Source organism: Xiphophorus maculatus, chromosome 18, assembly GCF_002775205.1.
Source record: "Xiphophorus maculatus strain JP 163 A chromosome 18, X_maculatus-5.0-male, whole genome shotgun sequence".
NCBI lineage: Eukaryota > Metazoa > Chordata > Actinopteri > Cyprinodontiformes > Poeciliidae > Xiphophorus > Xiphophorus maculatus.
Genome location: NC_036460.1, coordinates 10,163,728 through 10,182,162, shown reverse-complemented (window position 1 = coordinate 10,182,162; position 18,435 = coordinate 10,163,728). Strand labels below are relative to the sequence as shown.

Here is an 18,435-nt window from a genome sequence, read left to right as displayed (position 1 = left end):
ATAAATTCAATTTTTCAGGAATTGTGTTTGACATGAATTCCATTTTATCAAAATTCGTTTAGCATAAATAGAGGTTTAGCATACATTCTCTGTTTTAGTATGAATTCCATAAAGCTTATAACAATATTTAACAGTATATATATATTAAATTCTGTTTTAGCACACACTCCTTTTTAGTGTTAATTTTGTTTTAGCATAAATTTCCATTCTATCTTTGGTTGTGGCTTCGGCATTTTGTTGGTCTTTATAGCTAATCATAATATTCATCACAATGTGTGGTTTAAAGCCAGTCATTCATATCACACTGAATACTTGGTCCCTTCAGTGAAGCATGACGGTGGCAGCATCATGCTGTATCGATGCTCTCCTTCAGTAGGAATGGAGAATCTGTTCAGAGTTGATGGGAATATAGTAGATAGAGGAAATATAGAGCAATCCTGGGGAAAAATCCTGCTGGTGGCTGTAAAAGACCTGAAACTGGGGCAGAGAACCAACTCCATGCTCCTGTCATGCATCCAAAGTTGTAATGGAAAGATTTATAAATGCATTTCCACGTGTCAGACTGGATCAGTCAAGTACCAGATCTAATTCCATCCCATTTGAAAATCAGTGACTAGACTGCTTTGAAGGTGTTCACGGATGTTCTCAATCCAATCTTACTGAGCTTCAGCTATTTTATAAACTAGAGTTTGTCAAATTACATTTTAGTTTTACTTTCACTGTGTTTATTGAAATTGCACAAACTCTGTGAAGGAGTGTGTGTTCGTGGTGTTTTTTCTTAATTTCGTGGGCCATTTGAAGTAATGTCGACCTTTGGCCGTGCAGTATTTTATGTTGTTTTTGACTCCCATTCAAATGCAGTTGCTTTTATTTTATGTATTTGTCATTATCTTTTATGATGCAAAAAGTATTTTATGTATATTTTGTTTGGCATTTAGGGTGTTAAAAATTCTGAAAATTTAGAATTATTTGTTATGTGTGGGCTTAAGTTTTTTTGGTTCTCATGAAAAAGATTCAACAATTTTTTTATTTAATTTTATCTTTATTTCTGGAGCAATGTTTAAGAGTCTTAGTGATCCTAAAGAGTTAAAGTAGCAATTGCAGCCAAAATTGCTCCTAAAGAAAATTAACTGAATGGAGCTAAATAGAAATGTCACTCTTTAATTTTCTCACATAAATATTATCGCAAAATTTCAATAAAAAGCTTAGGAGTTAGTTGGTGTAATGTGACAACAATTAGGAAAGGCTCAAGGGGTATTAATGCACATTTAAGCTAACATGTTCCAATGTTTTCTTTAAATACTGAAAGATAAATATTTGGAAGTTTTAAAGAAAATACACAAAGTATAGCTTCTCCCTGTTTAGTGTCTAAATGCTCAATTAAAACCAACACAGATGCCCTGACAGTCTATCCTCATGGGTACATTTACAACCATAACAAAACCCCCTCTTACTCCACAACTCCCCCCCTCAGGTGCTCTTACAGTTCCCTCTGCTAGCAGAGAATTTTCTCTTTTGGGTGGGGTGGGGGGCAGTAAGGCAGGGGTTTCAATGCCCCAGGCTATGCCCCCATCTACCCCACCCTAACCCTCTTTGCGAAGCCTCTTTATGTTTCTCCCCCCGAGCCCCCTCCAACACCTCCCAAGCTCCCCCATGGGGCAGGTGACAGGCCTCCACTGTGAAGGGCTGAGGGAGCCATGACGGATTCCACAGATGGAGCGTGGAAATCGACGGCAAAGACCTCAGCTCTGTAGAGCAACAAAGAGCCCGAGAGTCGGAGAGAGAAATATGGGTGGAAAAGAGGGAGATTGGGGGGGGACAAAGACAGGGTGACAAGGAGGGGGGAGAATAAGAGAGGAGAAGGTGGTGCTTGTTTAAGGAGGGTTGTGCACCAAAGCACACAAAGTGTTTGTCCGGTGAATGCGATACTGCTCCGATTCTTTTTCTGTTCGTTTTGCAGTATTTGTTGTGTCTGGTGCTCGGCTTCCTGCCACAGATCGTTTTCCTTTCAGCTCAGCCTCTTGTATAAATGCTGCCTCTTGACATCACATGATGCAGCAATCCAAAGTCAAGTGAAATGAAACTAATGAGCCCGCTTTGGTTCTCCCTAAAGCACTTTATCACTGCTAGTCTCCCAAGACTTGAGAGGTGCCACTCTGTCGCTTCTTTTGAAAAGTTCTAGAAACCCCGGTAGCTGTCATAACCGAATGGGTAATTCCAAAGCGATTAAGGATTTTCCTGGGCTGCCTCGGCTTTCCCAAGGCCCAAATCCCTGTGAAATGCTGAGGAACGTGCATGCTGGGGTGGGATTGGGGGAGGAGGAGTAGGACAGGGTGGACATTCCTTGCGACCTTCCTCTATGCAGGCACTGGAGGGGGAGCCTACAAAAGGCCTCATCTCTTGTTTTTCGGTCGTCCTGTCCAAAACTCCACACCCTGAATTCCTTCCTCACCATCTAAAGCACAAAGCCTAGTCATTCAGAAGTCGAGGAAAAATTTGGCCCCCACACATCAGAGGTTTTACAGGCGCTCTGTGATGACCACATCTGAAACAGATCCAGAAACAGCTGATAGCGTAGAGATGAAACCGTAAACCGCTGCGGTGATTTCAAATTGTCTTTTCTTTGCACCTGTTGGAGTCTCTGCTCATTTGTCCTTCCTGTTAAAATGCCGACATGTTCAGGCAGCATAACGCAGCTAAAACCACAACAAAAACATCCTGCAGGAGGCTTAAGCCAATGTCTCAATTTTGTCCCTCCTCCCACCTCAAAAATATTTTACGTATTGGCCGCTCATGCTTGAAAGTTTCTTTACCAATTTGCTCCTAATACAAGTTAAGTTGACTCCCACAGCTTTTGGTGTTGTGAGGAGAAAATCGCCAAAGGGGAAGAGAGGATCAGTTTCACATGAGGGGCCCCGAGCTATTTGGATTCTCTTGTATTTTATTGTTGCTTCCAAGGGGGGAACTAATACAGTGTTGCACACAAAACTTCCCCTGTGCTGAGGGGGAATTAATTAAGTGTAGCACAAAAAGTGGGCGCTTTGGCCACGGTGAGCTGAGAAGGAAGCCAATGGAGTGTTTCAAGTAGTTAAAAACCAAACTGCTGGATTACAGAGAAGATCTCACAATAGTGTTAACACAGATCTGAGTCAGAAATGAAAAGAAATAAAACACAAAAGCTGCCAAGGCACATTACATCACCAAGCCTCAGGTTATATTGCATCTGTTATTTTTTTTTTTATCAACCATAAATTAGAAGTTTTGTTCAGTGACAATCTTTTGTTTTAAAATTGGTATAAAGTTTTTGTTTTGGTAAAAAAAAAATGTAGCAGCGGTCTTACACAATCTGGAAAAGTCTGGATAGAAAATTTCTTGTAGAGATGAAATGATCATAATTATGGAGAAATATCTCTAAAATTCCAGTCCTGTGGTCCATCTGTGTGCTTTGTTATCCATCCATCTCATAACACAACACTTTATATGTAAAACACTTTAAACCAGTAACCAAAGCTGATCAAAGTACTAGAGATACTGAAATAAGACGCACAATACATACCCAGTGCGTGAATCTCACAATGGGTTAGAGGCCATGCTTTAACTTAACCCTAGTAACATACAGTGTAAATGGACACTTCCAAAACACTAAATCTTAATTTTTGTCTAGTTTCTGGTGCCTATATCTCAGTGCACTTGAAATAAGACAAGATTAACATAGGACATAGAATATAAGATATGTTACTTACGTCAAATAATCTGCCAGTAGAACCAGTACTTTTGCATCAATATTAAGGAATTATTTCTTTAAAACAAGAGCCTATATCTTTCTGAAAAGTTACTTGTACGTTAGTTCTATCCAATTTCAAGTGTGCTAATATATTTGCATTAGAAACTAGACCAAAAATACGTAAAAAATATTTTGTGTTTTTGCAGTGTAGTCATTAATCAGAGGGTAGATTTCATCCTAATCCGAACTTCATACCTGAATTATTAAATTATACTAAGTGAAAACTGTTGCCTCAATATTAAATGATGAGAAATCTACAAACCTGTAAGATTTGGACAGATTATCTTTAATATGAGAGGCAAATTGGATTTAGTCTGTGTGCTTTAGATCATAAACCCCTAAATATTGAAGTCACAATTTTATTCCTGTCATACAGGATTAAAATAATTTGTCTTTCTGTAAGGTTTTCAATCCACCTGTTGTGCTGACATTATTTGGGTCAATGGGATTAATCTTGAGGTTGGGAATATACAGTATTTTTATTAGGTGTTTGGGCATGTGTGTAACACAGAACAAATTTATTTTTTATTGGATTAGATTAGTTTTAACTCCCAACTACCAAAAGGGACAGAGTAAATGCACACTGAAATTTTAAACTAATTTTTTTTCTTTTAAAGTGAGGAGCACTAAATGTCGTACCAGTTCAGAAGCAGTCACCTTCTGCTCATTAAACATCTGATATTTGAGAGATAATCCGTTTTCCTCTCTCCTGAACAGCAAGTCACTCAGACGAAGGCTCCGACGTGGAGTCGGAGCCCGATCTACCACTTAAGAGGAAACAGCGGCGCAGTCGGACCACCTTCACAGCCGAGCAGCTGGAGGAGCTGGAGAGGGCCTTCGAGAGAACCCACTACCCAGACATCTACACCAGGGAGGAGCTGGCTCAGAGGGCCAAGCTCACTGAAGCCAGGGTACAGGTAGGAACTTTTCTAACTATTTCTGGGACAATAAGACACATCTAAACTCAGAAGTAATTAAATTTATATGAATAATTCTAGTATAAACCGAAAGATTGCAAATATATCTCCAGCTTTTAACACCAACACACACTTGTTGATGGCAGGCATTGCTATCACACACATTCAGACATAAGCAATGTGGCTTTATTTACTCTGTCAGCATTTAAGGACAACCTGCTGCGCTCTATGTGCTCCATCACATTAAATCACAGTCAGGTTCTGGTCCTGATGTCTCAGGGGCCCAATCTGGACCTTCCTATTTATGATCTAGGGTCCAGAAAATTCTCCTCCACAGGCTCCATATGGGAAACATAAACAGGCCCAGCAGGAGCTACACCCATATGGGCTCAGCATGTCAGTCAGTGCAGCCAGCCATGATACACACTTTCTCTCTCACACAGTCTTACACTTTCCCTTTCAGCTTCTCACTCTCTGAGAAGTATGAAAGCATTACACACTCAACAGCAAATAAAACTCAAATATAAGTGAAATAACTGCCCGTCCTTTCCAGGTGTGGTTCAGCAACAGGCGAGCGAGGTGGAGGAAGCAAGCTGGAGCCAATCAGCTGATGGCATTCAACCACCTGATCCCGGGTGGATTCCCCCCCACAGCCATGTCCAGCATCCCACCGTACCAGCTCTCTGACAGCACCTACTCCCCATCATCTATAGCACAGGGTATGAGACAACTGTTAACAATCACTGGCTTTTGATTTTTGTGGAAAGTTTCACACTTCTTTAATTTTTTCATAATTTGTGATTCTGATAGACCAACACAAAATAATGACAGTTTTTAATAGTGTTTTAGAATTTGTATGATGCTGCATGTAACCCATGTGGATGTTGTTTTTCAGGGTGATATGCAGTGTCCGTTTTTTTGGCTTTCTAAAATGTGCAGAAATATTGTTGAATTTGAACAGTTTGCTTAGCAGAAGTATTTTTACAATATCATAACAAGATGAAGGAGGCTAATAAAGACTAATAACTAATACCAATGGCCTTTTGAGTACTATTGACTAAGAATGTCAAATCAGCAATTAATTAATTAATCACATGATAAATTAAAACAAGCTCAATAATTTCCATTCTGATAATTAATATTTTTTGAAGGGCAATTTTATTTACAGAGATATCATAATCCATTTAGTTTATGTTTACAGTTGTGTGAAACCATAATTTATGTGGTAATTTATAAAATTATTCTTTTGTTTAATTTGTTTTTTTGGTTATGTTTTATTCTGGATATTTAAAATGTCTTCTAGTTCCAGTATTATGAGTTATTTTCAAAATGATAGTTTATTGGTCTTTGAGAGGGTGAGCTAGCATTACTACACTATATTTAATGTATTATTTGAAAATGGTCTCAAAACAATATTATCGTTTATTGCAAGAATGTCAGGAACAATTTCTCATCCAGTAAAATTTGTTATCTTGGCAGGCCTAGTATTGACTGCAAACTTATGTTGAGATGTCTGTTTGTGATGTGATTTACTTGAGTGACAGATTTCTTTAATAAGTTTCAAATTTTCATTATTATAATTTTCAGCCAGTGTTAACTACCAGATTCACTGCATCTGGCTTCTTCTGGAGCAGAATTATGATTCATGTCTCATATCAATAACATAAAAGTCGGATAAAATGTGACATGACCGTTGGGACTGCAGACGCTTTGAAAACTATATACGTATTCAATTTAGTACAACATATGGAAGTGGCTGAAATCAGATTTTTTTTGTGTGTGAAAAGATCAGAATTGGGCCGTTCAGATTGCCGTTCAAAGTTGGACAAAAAAAGCGTATTTGGGCTGAATTTGCCTGTTTTGTGCACGTAGCCTCTGATATGTCTGCTGTGTGGTGTTATGGGATGCCAGCACAGTGACCAGACTGCAGCTGGGGAAAACTTTTTCTTTTTAATATCCTTTAGGCTCCCTGTAGACACCTGACTAATCTCGCAGATCCTGTGGCAGTCTGGACAACTGAAAACTATTCTGAAGAGATGCTGCAGCGTCATTGCATCTTTATTTAATTTAGAAGCTATGTTATATATTTTTATCTGCACTGTTTTAATTGGCAAGATAGACAAGAAAGTGCATGTTTTTCCAAAATCCTTACAGTTAATCTCTGATTGTAGTGTCGGAGCCTCCCAGCACGGTGCACCGTCCCCAGCCCCTGCCTCCTTCCTCCGGCCATCAGGCCTCCGCTGGCGGAGTGCAGGCAGACGGCGGCTCTGCCTACTGCCTCGCCTCCGGACGTCACTCCTTCTCAGGCTACTCGGACAGCTTCGTGAGCCCAGGAGGGCCGACGAATCCCATGAACTCCGCATTAGGAAACGGCCTCTCTCCACAGGTGAGACACCAGGTACAAATATGTATGAGCTGCTTCATGTCATAAAACGAAAAATGTCATGCTCAACAGTTTTAAAGTATAATCTGAGCTTGGAAGCACATAAAAGAATTATGTTGGGTGTTTTTCCAGACTTGTGATTGTGTCACACAACAAGTTAGCAGAATAAGTCCTGAACTCACTGACTGATTAGCACTTCCCCTGTGGAGGAGAAAAGTGCAATGACTCTTATAGGACAGAGGACAAATCACTGTGTGACAAATGAGAAGTGAAAAGACAATTACAGTCAATTATCCAGGCTTGAAGTCCCAAGGTCTCGGCACCTAGACAACGGGTGCAGCAGAGGAGGCAGAGAGGTTGGGACCCTAACAGGCAGAAAATGAGATTTCAGTTCGGCGCGGTCTGACTCCACAGAGTTTGAGGACAGCGACACACTCATGCAGATTGGCATAGTTACAGGGACAAACATCCACATTCTGGGGATAATTGATCATCTCCATAACATTCACAGGATCAGTTAAGGGTTTCGCAACATCTCTAACACAAATATTACACGACATGGTTGAGCGCCACGGCTGAGACTACTTTTCAGCAACTGTTTTTTTTCTTTCTAGCATGCCAACAAGCCAAGCAAACTTTGTTCAAAGATTTGATTATGCGAGTGTTCCTGCATACTTCTAAAACATTCTCCTCTTCATTGGAAAAGTATCTACATCTGTTGATCTTTTTTACATTTTCCCACAAGTCTCAACATTTTTTGCTGGTTTTTCGATCACAAAAAGGTAGTGCATAATTGTTAAGAGGTATCAAAACAAGGCTTTCAAATGTTTTACAAATAAAACCAATCATTCATGAATAGATTAGTTTAAAAAGTCATTTGTTTCCATGTACTTCTGCTTGTTCAGTAATGCTTTTTCAGCATTTTCAGTGCTTTAAAGGAAAAACTTTTGGAAGCAGTGAAAACATGAGCAAAGACAATTCTACAAAGGAGCTGTAGGAGGCAAAAAAAATACTCTACATGCACAACACACTATGCATCATTTTCCTCTCACTTCACAATTAAATACTGTTTTGTTGGTATTAATGACACAAAATCTCAAGAAAATACATCAGAGCATGATGTTGCGGTGTGTAATCTGACAACCGTAAGTATAAAACATTCAAGGCACTGTAAGAGCTTGAAGGCCATGTTGTGAATGGACAAACAGCTGAACATTTTCTGCAGCCTCAAGGGAAAGTTCTCCTGATGGCATTCTTAGAATTTTTGCCTCAGCATTTTTCCTCGTGAAAGCAGAAAGTTCTAATTTATTTGTATATGTTTCATACAGCAAAGAAGGAATATCCTGTCTCAGATATTTCCCCCCCTCCATACCAACATTCTTCCCTGCTAAGCTGTGTCGATTTAGGCCGCTGGCAACGGCATCGTTCCAAAACGAAACACCCTGAATGTTGGGAGAGAAAGAGAGAGGCTCACAGGTAGAGAGGCATGATGGGTAAGGGTTTAGCTAGAGAGAGATAAAACGAAAGGCAGCATACAAGCACCCATCATTTTAAGTAGCAGTTTTTCCTGCTGGCTTTTTTGCTTAAACAAACCCCTCAAAATTTTGGTAATTTTTAAGGAAAATGTTAGCAGGCATGGGAGGAAACACAACTCTGCTCTCAAAATCAACATGGACTGCTCCACTCACCTCCCCTGCTAGGGAAATGATTTAAGCAGGACCATGTGTGTGTGTGGATGTTGAATAATGTGTCACTTAGAGGGGCTGAGAGGACGCAAAGAGCAGCGTACCTGCTTCTCATTAGGTCAGCCTGGAGGCCTTTGCTTTGCTAGAAAAAGGTGGGATATTTTACATTTGAAGGTAGAAGATTCAGCTTTAAATAAGACAGAGTTGGTCTCACTTCCTTAATAATGGTACACAGAGCGCCTTAATGAAGGACAGGTAGATTTGATAAGTGACACTGGGTCATTGGTGGTTTTTCAGGTCTGTTTTGAAGCAGCTGTAATGCTTTGACCCACGGCTATTTTCCGTCCTTTGCGGGCCAAGACTGTTTCCTTAAATTTGATTATCTGCTCGCTAATAAAGACCAGGTCAAGAGCTAAAGGATTTCTCCAAACTGCAAATCTATTCTTTGGTTAACAAAGCCCAGCTCACACAGATCTTTGCTTTTATCTTATCTCTCCTAGCGTATCTCTCTCAGAGATAAGTCTCTATCTTGTGCCACGGCTTTTTGGAGCAGCGTCAAAAAGGAATGTTAGAATAAGTGGAGCCATGGATCAGAGACAAATTGTTTAATTCCTCCTCTCTGGTGCGATCTCTGTCTGGAACTGACTCACTGGGAGTCTTTTGATGTCCTCGGCAGGGGGTTTCCTTTGTGTATCCAAGTGCTTATGATACGTACACTCACTTCTGTGCTTGTATATTTACAAATAAATATATTAAGTGTATCAGAACCATCAAAACCAGCAAAAAAAAAAAGGGTTTTTTTTTTACATCTCGTAATTGTTTTCTCTGAAAATCAGGTGATGGGTCTGCTGAACCCAGGCGGCGTGCCACACCAGCCCCAAAGCGACTACGCCATCTCCCCCCTGACAGGCGGCCTGGAGCCCCCCAGTGGCATGGCCGCCAGCTGCAGCCAACGCATGGACCACATCAAGGGTCTGGAGGGTCTCTCCAGTGTTCCCTCCATGTCAGCACTGCCCTCCCTGCCCAGCTCCCAGTCTTACTGCACCCCGTCCTACAGCTCACCAGGCTACACAGTGGACCACGTCGCGTCCTACCAGTACAGCCAGTACGGGCAAAGTAAGGTCAATAAACGTCCCCTTTTTTAACTCTACATACCTTGACATCTGCATTGGCAAATTCAAATAAATACATAATCAACATATAAGAAGATTTTCTTGTACATTCATTGATGTGTAAAAAAAAAAAATCAAAAAATCAAAGAGGAAAAAAGATGCAAGCAAATTTCTCGTTAAAGTATTGATGTAAGAATCCTGAATTGTGACGTATTTTATTGGAAATTTATGTGATAAACTAACACAAAGTAATTGATTCTTGTGAAGCAGAAGAAAAATGAAACATGGATTTAAAAATAACGAGAAATTATTTATTTTCTATTTAGGTGAATCATTAGTATATAATGAATGTTAATTGACTAATTAGGTTGTATTAAAAACGTGTATTTTCATACAGTGCTATACAATTTTACAGTTAGCATTTGTTATTTCAATATCAATATGTGTCAAGAAAATGTGGGCTAATTATAATCAGTTTCTCCATTGCAATATTCAGCAATAAATTCAGAATTACAAGATTCCCTGATATCATGCAGTTCTTGTTCCTTATAAGTTTGTGGAAATACATAAATCAATCACAAATCCATCTTTCATAATGCAATGTAAGGACTGCTACAGGACTGCTTCTTTCTTAAAATAAATGCCTTAAAAATTTCAGGATTAATGCATTTTTATGTTGCTCAAATAACGTTAAAAACAATATTCTTCTGAATCATCCCTTTAGTTGTTCCAAACCAAACTAAGCATGAACGTAAAGGAAGTCTATAAAAACTAAATATCAGGACACATTTGTAAGATATCAGTTTCAGTGGCAGACGTTAACTGATGTTCCTTTGAGGAGGAACAGAAAACTCTGCAAACCTTAAATTCTTTCTGATGAGAAAAAGAAGCTTAATTCCTTCAAAAGTGAGTTAAAAGTAAAAATTAAACATGTTGAGTTCTTTGTTTAGGCCAATGCTTGAATCGCCTTGTTCCATGGTGAATCTGCAAATTGTAAACTGATAAAAGCAGAATTTTCATTTTCCTCCTGTAGCCTAGTTTATTGGAGGAAATCACGGCTTCTTCAACCTGAACCGTTTCAATCACTCTTGGTTTGATGATTAGATTATTTCTTCTTTTTTTCCTACAAAAGACTAAAATGTAACTTTTAGAAATATGAAAGTAAAACAAAGCTGAGTAAAATTGTATGCCAAACCCGTACATTTATTTAAAGTAAAAATGCTAATTTAACAGCTAAATTAAATTAGGTTGAAACGACTGCTGCGTTTAGTTCTTTCCAGTCATGTTGATTCTGTATATAAATCGTAGCCTAATTTTATTTAAATTTACATGGAGAAAGCAGAGCCAAAGACAAAATGTATGCAGTGCCATAATAAGATCTGCTGTTTCATTTTTAATCAGATTTGTTTTTTTGTAGACCAGTGACCGCAGTGAATGGTGCATTTTGATGTCTTGAAGTCAGATTGTAGTTCTGATTAATTAATAATTGTGCTTCCACCAACATAAATCAACAAAGTACTTTTCTCAGTCCTCAGAGATTATGTAACAACATCAATATTGAGCCAATTGTTTCTGTTGTTTATGACACTGTGGTCCAGCTTTCTGCTGAAATCTGCAGATCTTGAAAATAAAATATTTGAAGCAAACCAGCCGGGGGAAAGTGTGATCATGTGCCTCAGTTCTATCGTCTGCGTCCACCGCGTTGCCTGTACCTCTTCCTCCACCCTGTCATGTGCTCTCAAGTGTTGGAGTTAATTGTGCAGAGCTGATTCAATATAAGCTGTAAACGTCCCGGCGCTGTTAGTGAGCTCCACGCTCGGTTACACGGCAGAGTCAGCTCCCATCAGGGTGAAGCGAGGCTGCAGCTCTGTCTGCTGGCCCCCCTTAGAGCATTTCCCCCCAGAGAATCCCTGCAGCCAGAGGCTCCCTCACATCACATTACTCACATGCTAAAGGACTCAAATCAACTTCAAACAAGCCTCCGTCTAACTTCGGAGGACAACGTCACTCTCCGTCACAGCATGATTACAACGGCCGGCGTTTCCAATTGTGGTCCGCAGGGGGTTGGCCAATCAGGTTCATCCACTGACCCCATAGCAACCTCAACAAAACCGGGACCTTCAAAGAGAGTGGGGAGCTCGCCTCCGCCTGCCTCCATGTGGCTGCAGGTATCAAATGAATAACTAACTTAATATCCGAGAGCAGCAAATGTCTAATGAAATATCTCGGTCAGATATCTTAATGTGGACAGAAGAAAGAGAATGAGAGTGTGGCCGTGTGTGCATAAAGGACAGCACACACACTCGCACACTTCTCCGCAGCGTTGCATGGCTGAGCGGTCCATCTTGATGTGATTAATCAGTGCGACTGGATAGCTGGTGCGCGGCTCTTGGAGCTGTGTAGGAAAAGGTCTTTTCTGGGGGTGGACAGATCCTAACAGCCTCTGGCAGGTCGACTATTGGAAACAGGTGGTCGGACTGAGGTCAGCTGGGGAAGCAGCGCCGCTCCAGGTTCCAATACTCCGTCAGAAACTGGACCATAACTGAGCTCTCACTGGGCTGCCTCATGGAAAACACAGCGGCAATCCATGAAACACTTGTTTGTTTTTAGTCAGGCAATGTCACTGTTGCCAAATAGATGTCTTTTTTTTTCCTCTACAGTGAGTCTTTTGCAAAGGTTACCTTCCTGTTAGGGCAGCCATTAGATATTTTGTCTATGCTTAATTTGTGAAGTTGTGCAATTTTCATAAAGCAATTACCCAAATTATCAAACAAGATTTTCGAACCAATCATTTGAGACATTTCTTCTAAAACTCATGAGGTTTATGTATATTTTATTACTTTAAATAAATCAGTCGGATTTTTGTTCTAATAAAGTTATTAAAACAAAACCTGGACCTGAACAAATAAGCAGACGGTTTTCTATGCATTCATACAAACTGTAGAATTGAACATAGTATCAAATGTTCTGAATGTACAGATCAACATTTCCAAAAAACATTTAGTCATATTCATCAGTGGGCTAACATGATCCTCATAAGATAATGACTTACACCAGTTATCTTCTCAAAATGGTGAAGTACAATTGAACAATATAAAAAACTGTAAACATTTTGCAGCTTCTTAGATTTATAAAAATCTTCCCACCATCATTTCCAATGTTTTGTAGAGAAACAGCTCACTTCTCCTGAAAAGGCACAGCAGGAGCCTTTTTAGCTAGTTTGTATAGCTAGTTTGTAGAGCACATTTCAGCTATACAAACTTCAAAGTGCTTTACAAGATGGAAACATCAGAGAAAACATAGCCTTCTATTGCATAATATGGAAAAATAATGAAAAATTGGAATACAGATTAAATCAATGACGTTCCAGTCATGTATCTGAGGTCTGGTACTATTGGACGTCACTATTGCTTGACGTAGAATGCATAAATATACAGCCTTTACTGAATAACCTAATTACTGTATTCTACTAGAAGAATTTAAATACATGCGTCAGGATTAATAAATGATGATGCATTAAATTTAATATTTAATTCGTCTATTGCACATAAAACGAACCCAAACTTCATCAATTCCACAGTGCTCTGAAAAAGTATTCACACCGCTTGAAGTTCCTCATAGTTGATGCTTTAATTATAACCACAAACTTTAATTCTAAACACAAATTTTATGATAGGCAAAAACAGCTCAAATTTATGAAGTGGAAGAAAAAGGTTACATGGTTTCCAAAAATTTGTACAAATATAGAACTGAAAAGTGAGGCTTGTGTTTGTATTTAGTCCTTTGTGTTGTTTTAGCTCCACTTTTTGAACTGCTTTGTGTTGGTGTGTCACATAAAACCCAAATAAAATACATTGAAGCTTCTGGTTGTAATTTAGCAAAACATGGGTGTGAATACTTTATGTAAGGTGCTGTGCTGTCTATTTTTCCCTCTTCCTCACAACTCTTCCATCACCCTGCTCTGACCTTCCCCTCCAAATCACATTTGTCAGATGCTATGCTAACAACAGCCACATGTCAGCGGAACTAAAACACATGCCCAGAATTTATGGCAGCCATATATCTCTTTTATCATCTTTCTGCCTAATATTTCCTTTGCACAGGGAATTCTTTAACACTTGCTTTCTCCATTCTCTTTCACAGGTGCCCTTCCTTATTTGAGGCCTGAGATCACCTGATCAGCCCCTTCACAGAGGGACACGTCCACGGGTGTCTGTGTACAGCGACTGAAAAGCCTTAACGTTTGGACCAAAAACTGCTTTCGTTTATTAGGACACCTTCCCTGCTGCAGGATCTTCTCTGTGGAGCGACAGACTATTTTAAAAACGTAAAAGAAGGGATCATAAGATAGAATATTAGAGCAAAGACTGCACACTGATAGTAGACATTCCTGCATCTGCCGCAGAGAGGCACTTTCCACTGACATTAGCAAAGATCACAAAGTGTCTCTGCTTGTGGCATCTTTGGAAAGACCCCAAACCCGACTCGGTATGGCAGCCTACCTTAATGGGAACTGTTTACATACCTGAACGTTGCATCATCACTTGTAAAATTCCACATATCATCTTCAAATCAATCCCCCCCAGTCGTAGCAGGAAAAGGAAGGGGCTCAGTTGATTTTTGTTACATTCACTCATTTGAGATGTCCACACCCCACACATGGAGAGAAATTCCAGAGAGAATGAAAACAAACACAAGCTAATGAATCTGGGGATTTTTTTCTTCTTCTACAGTATCAGACGCCCTAATGTACACTCCAGCTGTACAACAGGCAGAGTTCGGTCAAGCGTCCCCCCTGCCCCCTCAAGTCCCCCGTCTCTCTCTGTCTCCGCTTCCATTCGTCCCTCTGTCTTGCTGGTGTTTTTGGACGCCAAGCCGAAAGTCCCGGCCTTTTGTAGTTTTTCAGAGCAACTCAGAGGAGGTCAAAGGGTGACTTAGGCGAGAGTGACAGATGAGAGAGCTGGCAGTGGAGGGCAGCAAAAGAAGTAGCTTTAAAGAAGAGTGGGGAGGGGTGGAGGGGACAAGCAAGATCGATCACAGCGTAAAAGAAAACCTTTAAAGGTCCCGTCTTGCTCAGAGAAAGCAAACGGGTCACAAGTCACGACTGAGGGACATTTGAGAAACAGAAAGCGTTAAAGACTGAAGGCAGCCGTTTGCCCAGCTGACCAAAAGTGCAATATCACATATCTTAGAGACCACCCTCCCATTAAAAGCTGTTTGAAGACAAATACATGCATAAGATACATGTCTGGGAGTCTTAAGAAACACTTTGGATTCATACCTTGGATCAAATTTTGAACATGTGTGCCTTAAAAGCTTTTGGGTCCAAAACAAATAGGCAACACTTCTAACACTGAAGGGCAACGTTTCAAAAAGGACTAAGGGGTAAAATGGAAGAAACACAAAGCCAAAATTCTTCAGTTTATCACTTTGTGTTGATTCTGACTTATTTGTTTTCTTGCAGTTTGCAAAGGAAATAAATGCTGATTCGATTTCTGATGCATAAAGTCCTGGTCTTAAAGCTGCAGTATATAACTTTTATAAAAATATATTCTTTATGCATTTGTTAAAACAGTCATTTTGTCATGACTATGAGACAGATGATCCGTGGGAAAAAATGAAGCTCCTCTGCCTCCTCCCTGTGGTTTGACTGCCATCTGCAGAAATACACATCTTTGTCAGAAACAACCAGTTAGAGCCAAGAGGAGGATCTTAACGATGTCAATCATGCTAGTGTATGCAGCTGCACTACTGGCGGCAAAACAATCTAACATTATGTTTATTTGCCGTCATTGGAGGCCATGCTAACTAGCCTGTGTATACATGGCAGGCCCCACTGTGAAGAAGGAGCTGTAGCCTAGCAGAGAGCAAGAGGGAGGGTGTGAACAGTGCATAGAAGAGCATGATTGACAGCGCTAAGATCCTTCACCTGACTCTGATTGGTTGTTTCTTACCGAGCGGTGTATTATTTTCAGATGGCAGTAGGACCACATTGAGGATGCAGATTAGATCAATATTTTTCTCAGATTGTCTTAACTCATATTTTACTGTCGATACATAGTGACAGTTTTAACAAAATAAGTATAAATAAAAATATTTTTAGTAAAGTTGCCTACTGTAGCTTTACGTATGCACTTGTGGATATGAATGTCTGATTCATTTTGGGAAACTGAACTGTTCACAAGAACTGGGTGCACTACTTTGAATTTATTGCAAATTTTCTTCAGTCCAAACTGGGTCAAAAATATACATCAAGGCCCCAGTTGTACATCCAACCTAATATTTGGTCATAGTCCCACAACAGGTTGCAGAGAAACCAGAGAAATATCCTCTACTTCCAGCTACAACAGAGACTGGGAACTTGACCACTCCCCTAATGATAATGGTCATTTAAATTGGCGCAGACTCGGCTTTTCAGCATAGTTCATACTTTCTCTAGGCTTAGGGTGGCACCATCACACAAGCCTAGTATTTGCTGCCTTTATTCAGAAGCCAATGGAATGTTTGTTTAATTTCATGTGTCCAACTTTCATTGAGTGTTTGAATATAAGGGGGGTCTCTTATGTAAAATCAACATACCTCCCAAAAAATTGCTTTGATTCTGTTATGCATTTTTAACAAATCATTGAATCTCCCATGGCAGCCATTTGGGAAAGTCTAAACACCTCTCACACAAAATCTCTCCCACTCCTTCAGACTAGCGGCAGCAGCAATTAGCAAACACCTGGTGTAACCTCACGTCTGCTGAGCTAAGACTGGTTGTAAACAACATCATAGAGAAGAATTGCAGTGATGACGTACAGAAAGCAGTATGGAAAGAGTTGGAGCATCTTAAAGAGACGGAGGCCCATTTTAAGGCGTCAGATTCAGTTATAACAGAAAGTCAAATTTCTATACTCCATTTTCATAACAACTGAAGGTAGCATAGTGACTTGATTGTGCTATAAAATTAAGCAGAGTTAGAAGAGTGGCCAAATATTCAGCCTCATGTAAGAGGGGAGTATGTTGGTGGGTATAAAAAGTGTTTGGTTTCTCTGTATCTTGGTGTCATTTAGAGAAATATTCCTTCCCTGAAAAAGAACGATTGGGCTGCATCATGAAAAAAATCCAAACTAAAATGGTATTCATGTCCTGATAAGTGGGTGCACATTTTTGAGCAGAGCTGTACATATCTATTGTTTTTATGTGGTGTGTGACAGCAGTGTTATGGAAAACTATTCACCGCTGTCCAACAAAGTGGCGGCTTCAAAAGTACTTCACCTATAAAACTTCCAGAAGAGCTTTTGTTTTTGTCCTTCGGTCTGCACAGACTGACACAGCCCTTTCATTCCCATGATATATATTTTTTGTATTACTTGACAAAGCGATGTGACGTCATGTCATGTGTACAAGCGCATTATAATTTCTATTTATAATAAAAGAAAACCCCTGAAAATAGCTGATGTTTTGGTCTTCTTTTGCTAAATGGACTCTTTGTGCTATCTTCGTTTCCTGCTGCAGCAGCAGAAGAAGAAAGGCGAGCGAATGAGATTCCCCTGTAAGGACGAATGAAAGTGCACTCAGAGATAAATGTGTACTTTTGAAGGCGGCTCATGTGAAGCTTTCAAACCGAAATAGGCCTGGTATCAACAGACATTAGAGTTGCCACTGGACACAGCAGGCTTTCTCGCGGATGCAGACATCTGCAATGGTGTTTATTAATACTCCTCTCCCCATACTTACTGTAACAAACTAACTTTTGTTTAGCAGCCTCTCAATGCAGAGAGCGAGCCTTAAAGCATATTGTACAAACCGCCAGCACCCTCCGAAACCCCCCAAAACCCCATACACCGAGCTCACATCCACAAGGCCCCCTCTGTGTGTGTTTGTGCTCCACATGCATTCATACTTTCTATTCACTTATAGTGTTGTTTCTGTGAGCGCATGTGTTCATGCAGCCCAAGGGTGTTGAGCCTAATTATAACATTCTTCTGATTAATTGCGTCTGCTCGCCGGCCGGCCGGCCTCGGAGGGGCGGCGCCGCCGCGCGCAGCTTGTGCAGCAGGACCACACACTCTATAAATAAAGTCTGAGTCAATAACAACGCCGAGGATCACTCATAGTCTTGTCAGCTCTGTTTGCTGAGCCTGAGTAATTCAGCTAATGTGAGAACACTTGAGACACACACGCACACACACGCACACACACACACACACACACGCACACACACACACACACACGCCCACGCACACACACACACACACACACACACTGTTTGCTTTCTTAATCAGTCCATACCATTAAAGATGAAGACAAATCACACCTGTTGGGTTCCTAAATTGAGACATTATTTTAATTAATGAACACTTTCCTGCACTGAGAAGCCCATTATTTCATTAATGCACCCCCGGGCGGTTTGAGACGTATTTTAATGACGTCTCAAACCGCCACATAATGATAAATATTTTAGACAGAAATCCAAATCAAACAAACTAAATTTCCCCTTTCATTAGATCTTAATATCAATATTGTGAAACAACACATGCTCTGTCCCAACGGCTGTTTCATACATTTG

General features: G+C 40.1%; 1 protein-coding gene across 9 annotated transcripts in view; it reads left to right on the top strand.

Moving 5' to 3' along the window:
• Positions 1-17,318, top strand: part of pax3 (paired box 3) — a 29,354-nt gene extending 12,036 nt beyond the window's left edge. For 4 of the 9 annotated variants that reach the window (XM_023352045.1, XM_023352041.1, XM_023352044.1 and 1 more), the window contains exons 5-9: positions 4,502-4,701; positions 5,255-5,420; positions 6,873-7,099; positions 9,606-9,885; positions 14,025-17,318. In XM_023352045.1, the coding sequence (XP_023207813.1) occupies positions 4,502-4,701; positions 5,255-5,420; positions 6,873-7,099; positions 9,606-9,885; positions 14,025-14,059 (908 nt within the window). In that variant the 3' untranslated portion in view covers positions 14,060-17,318. Of the gene's footprint in view, positions 1-4,501; positions 4,702-5,254; positions 5,421-6,872; positions 7,100-9,605; positions 9,891-14,024 lie in introns of all 9 variants that reach the window. The other 5 variants (XM_023352043.1, XM_014471333.2, XM_023352046.1 and 2 more) reach the window with 3 other exon arrangements.
• The last annotated feature ends 1,117 nt before the right edge of the window (positions 17,319-18,435 follow it).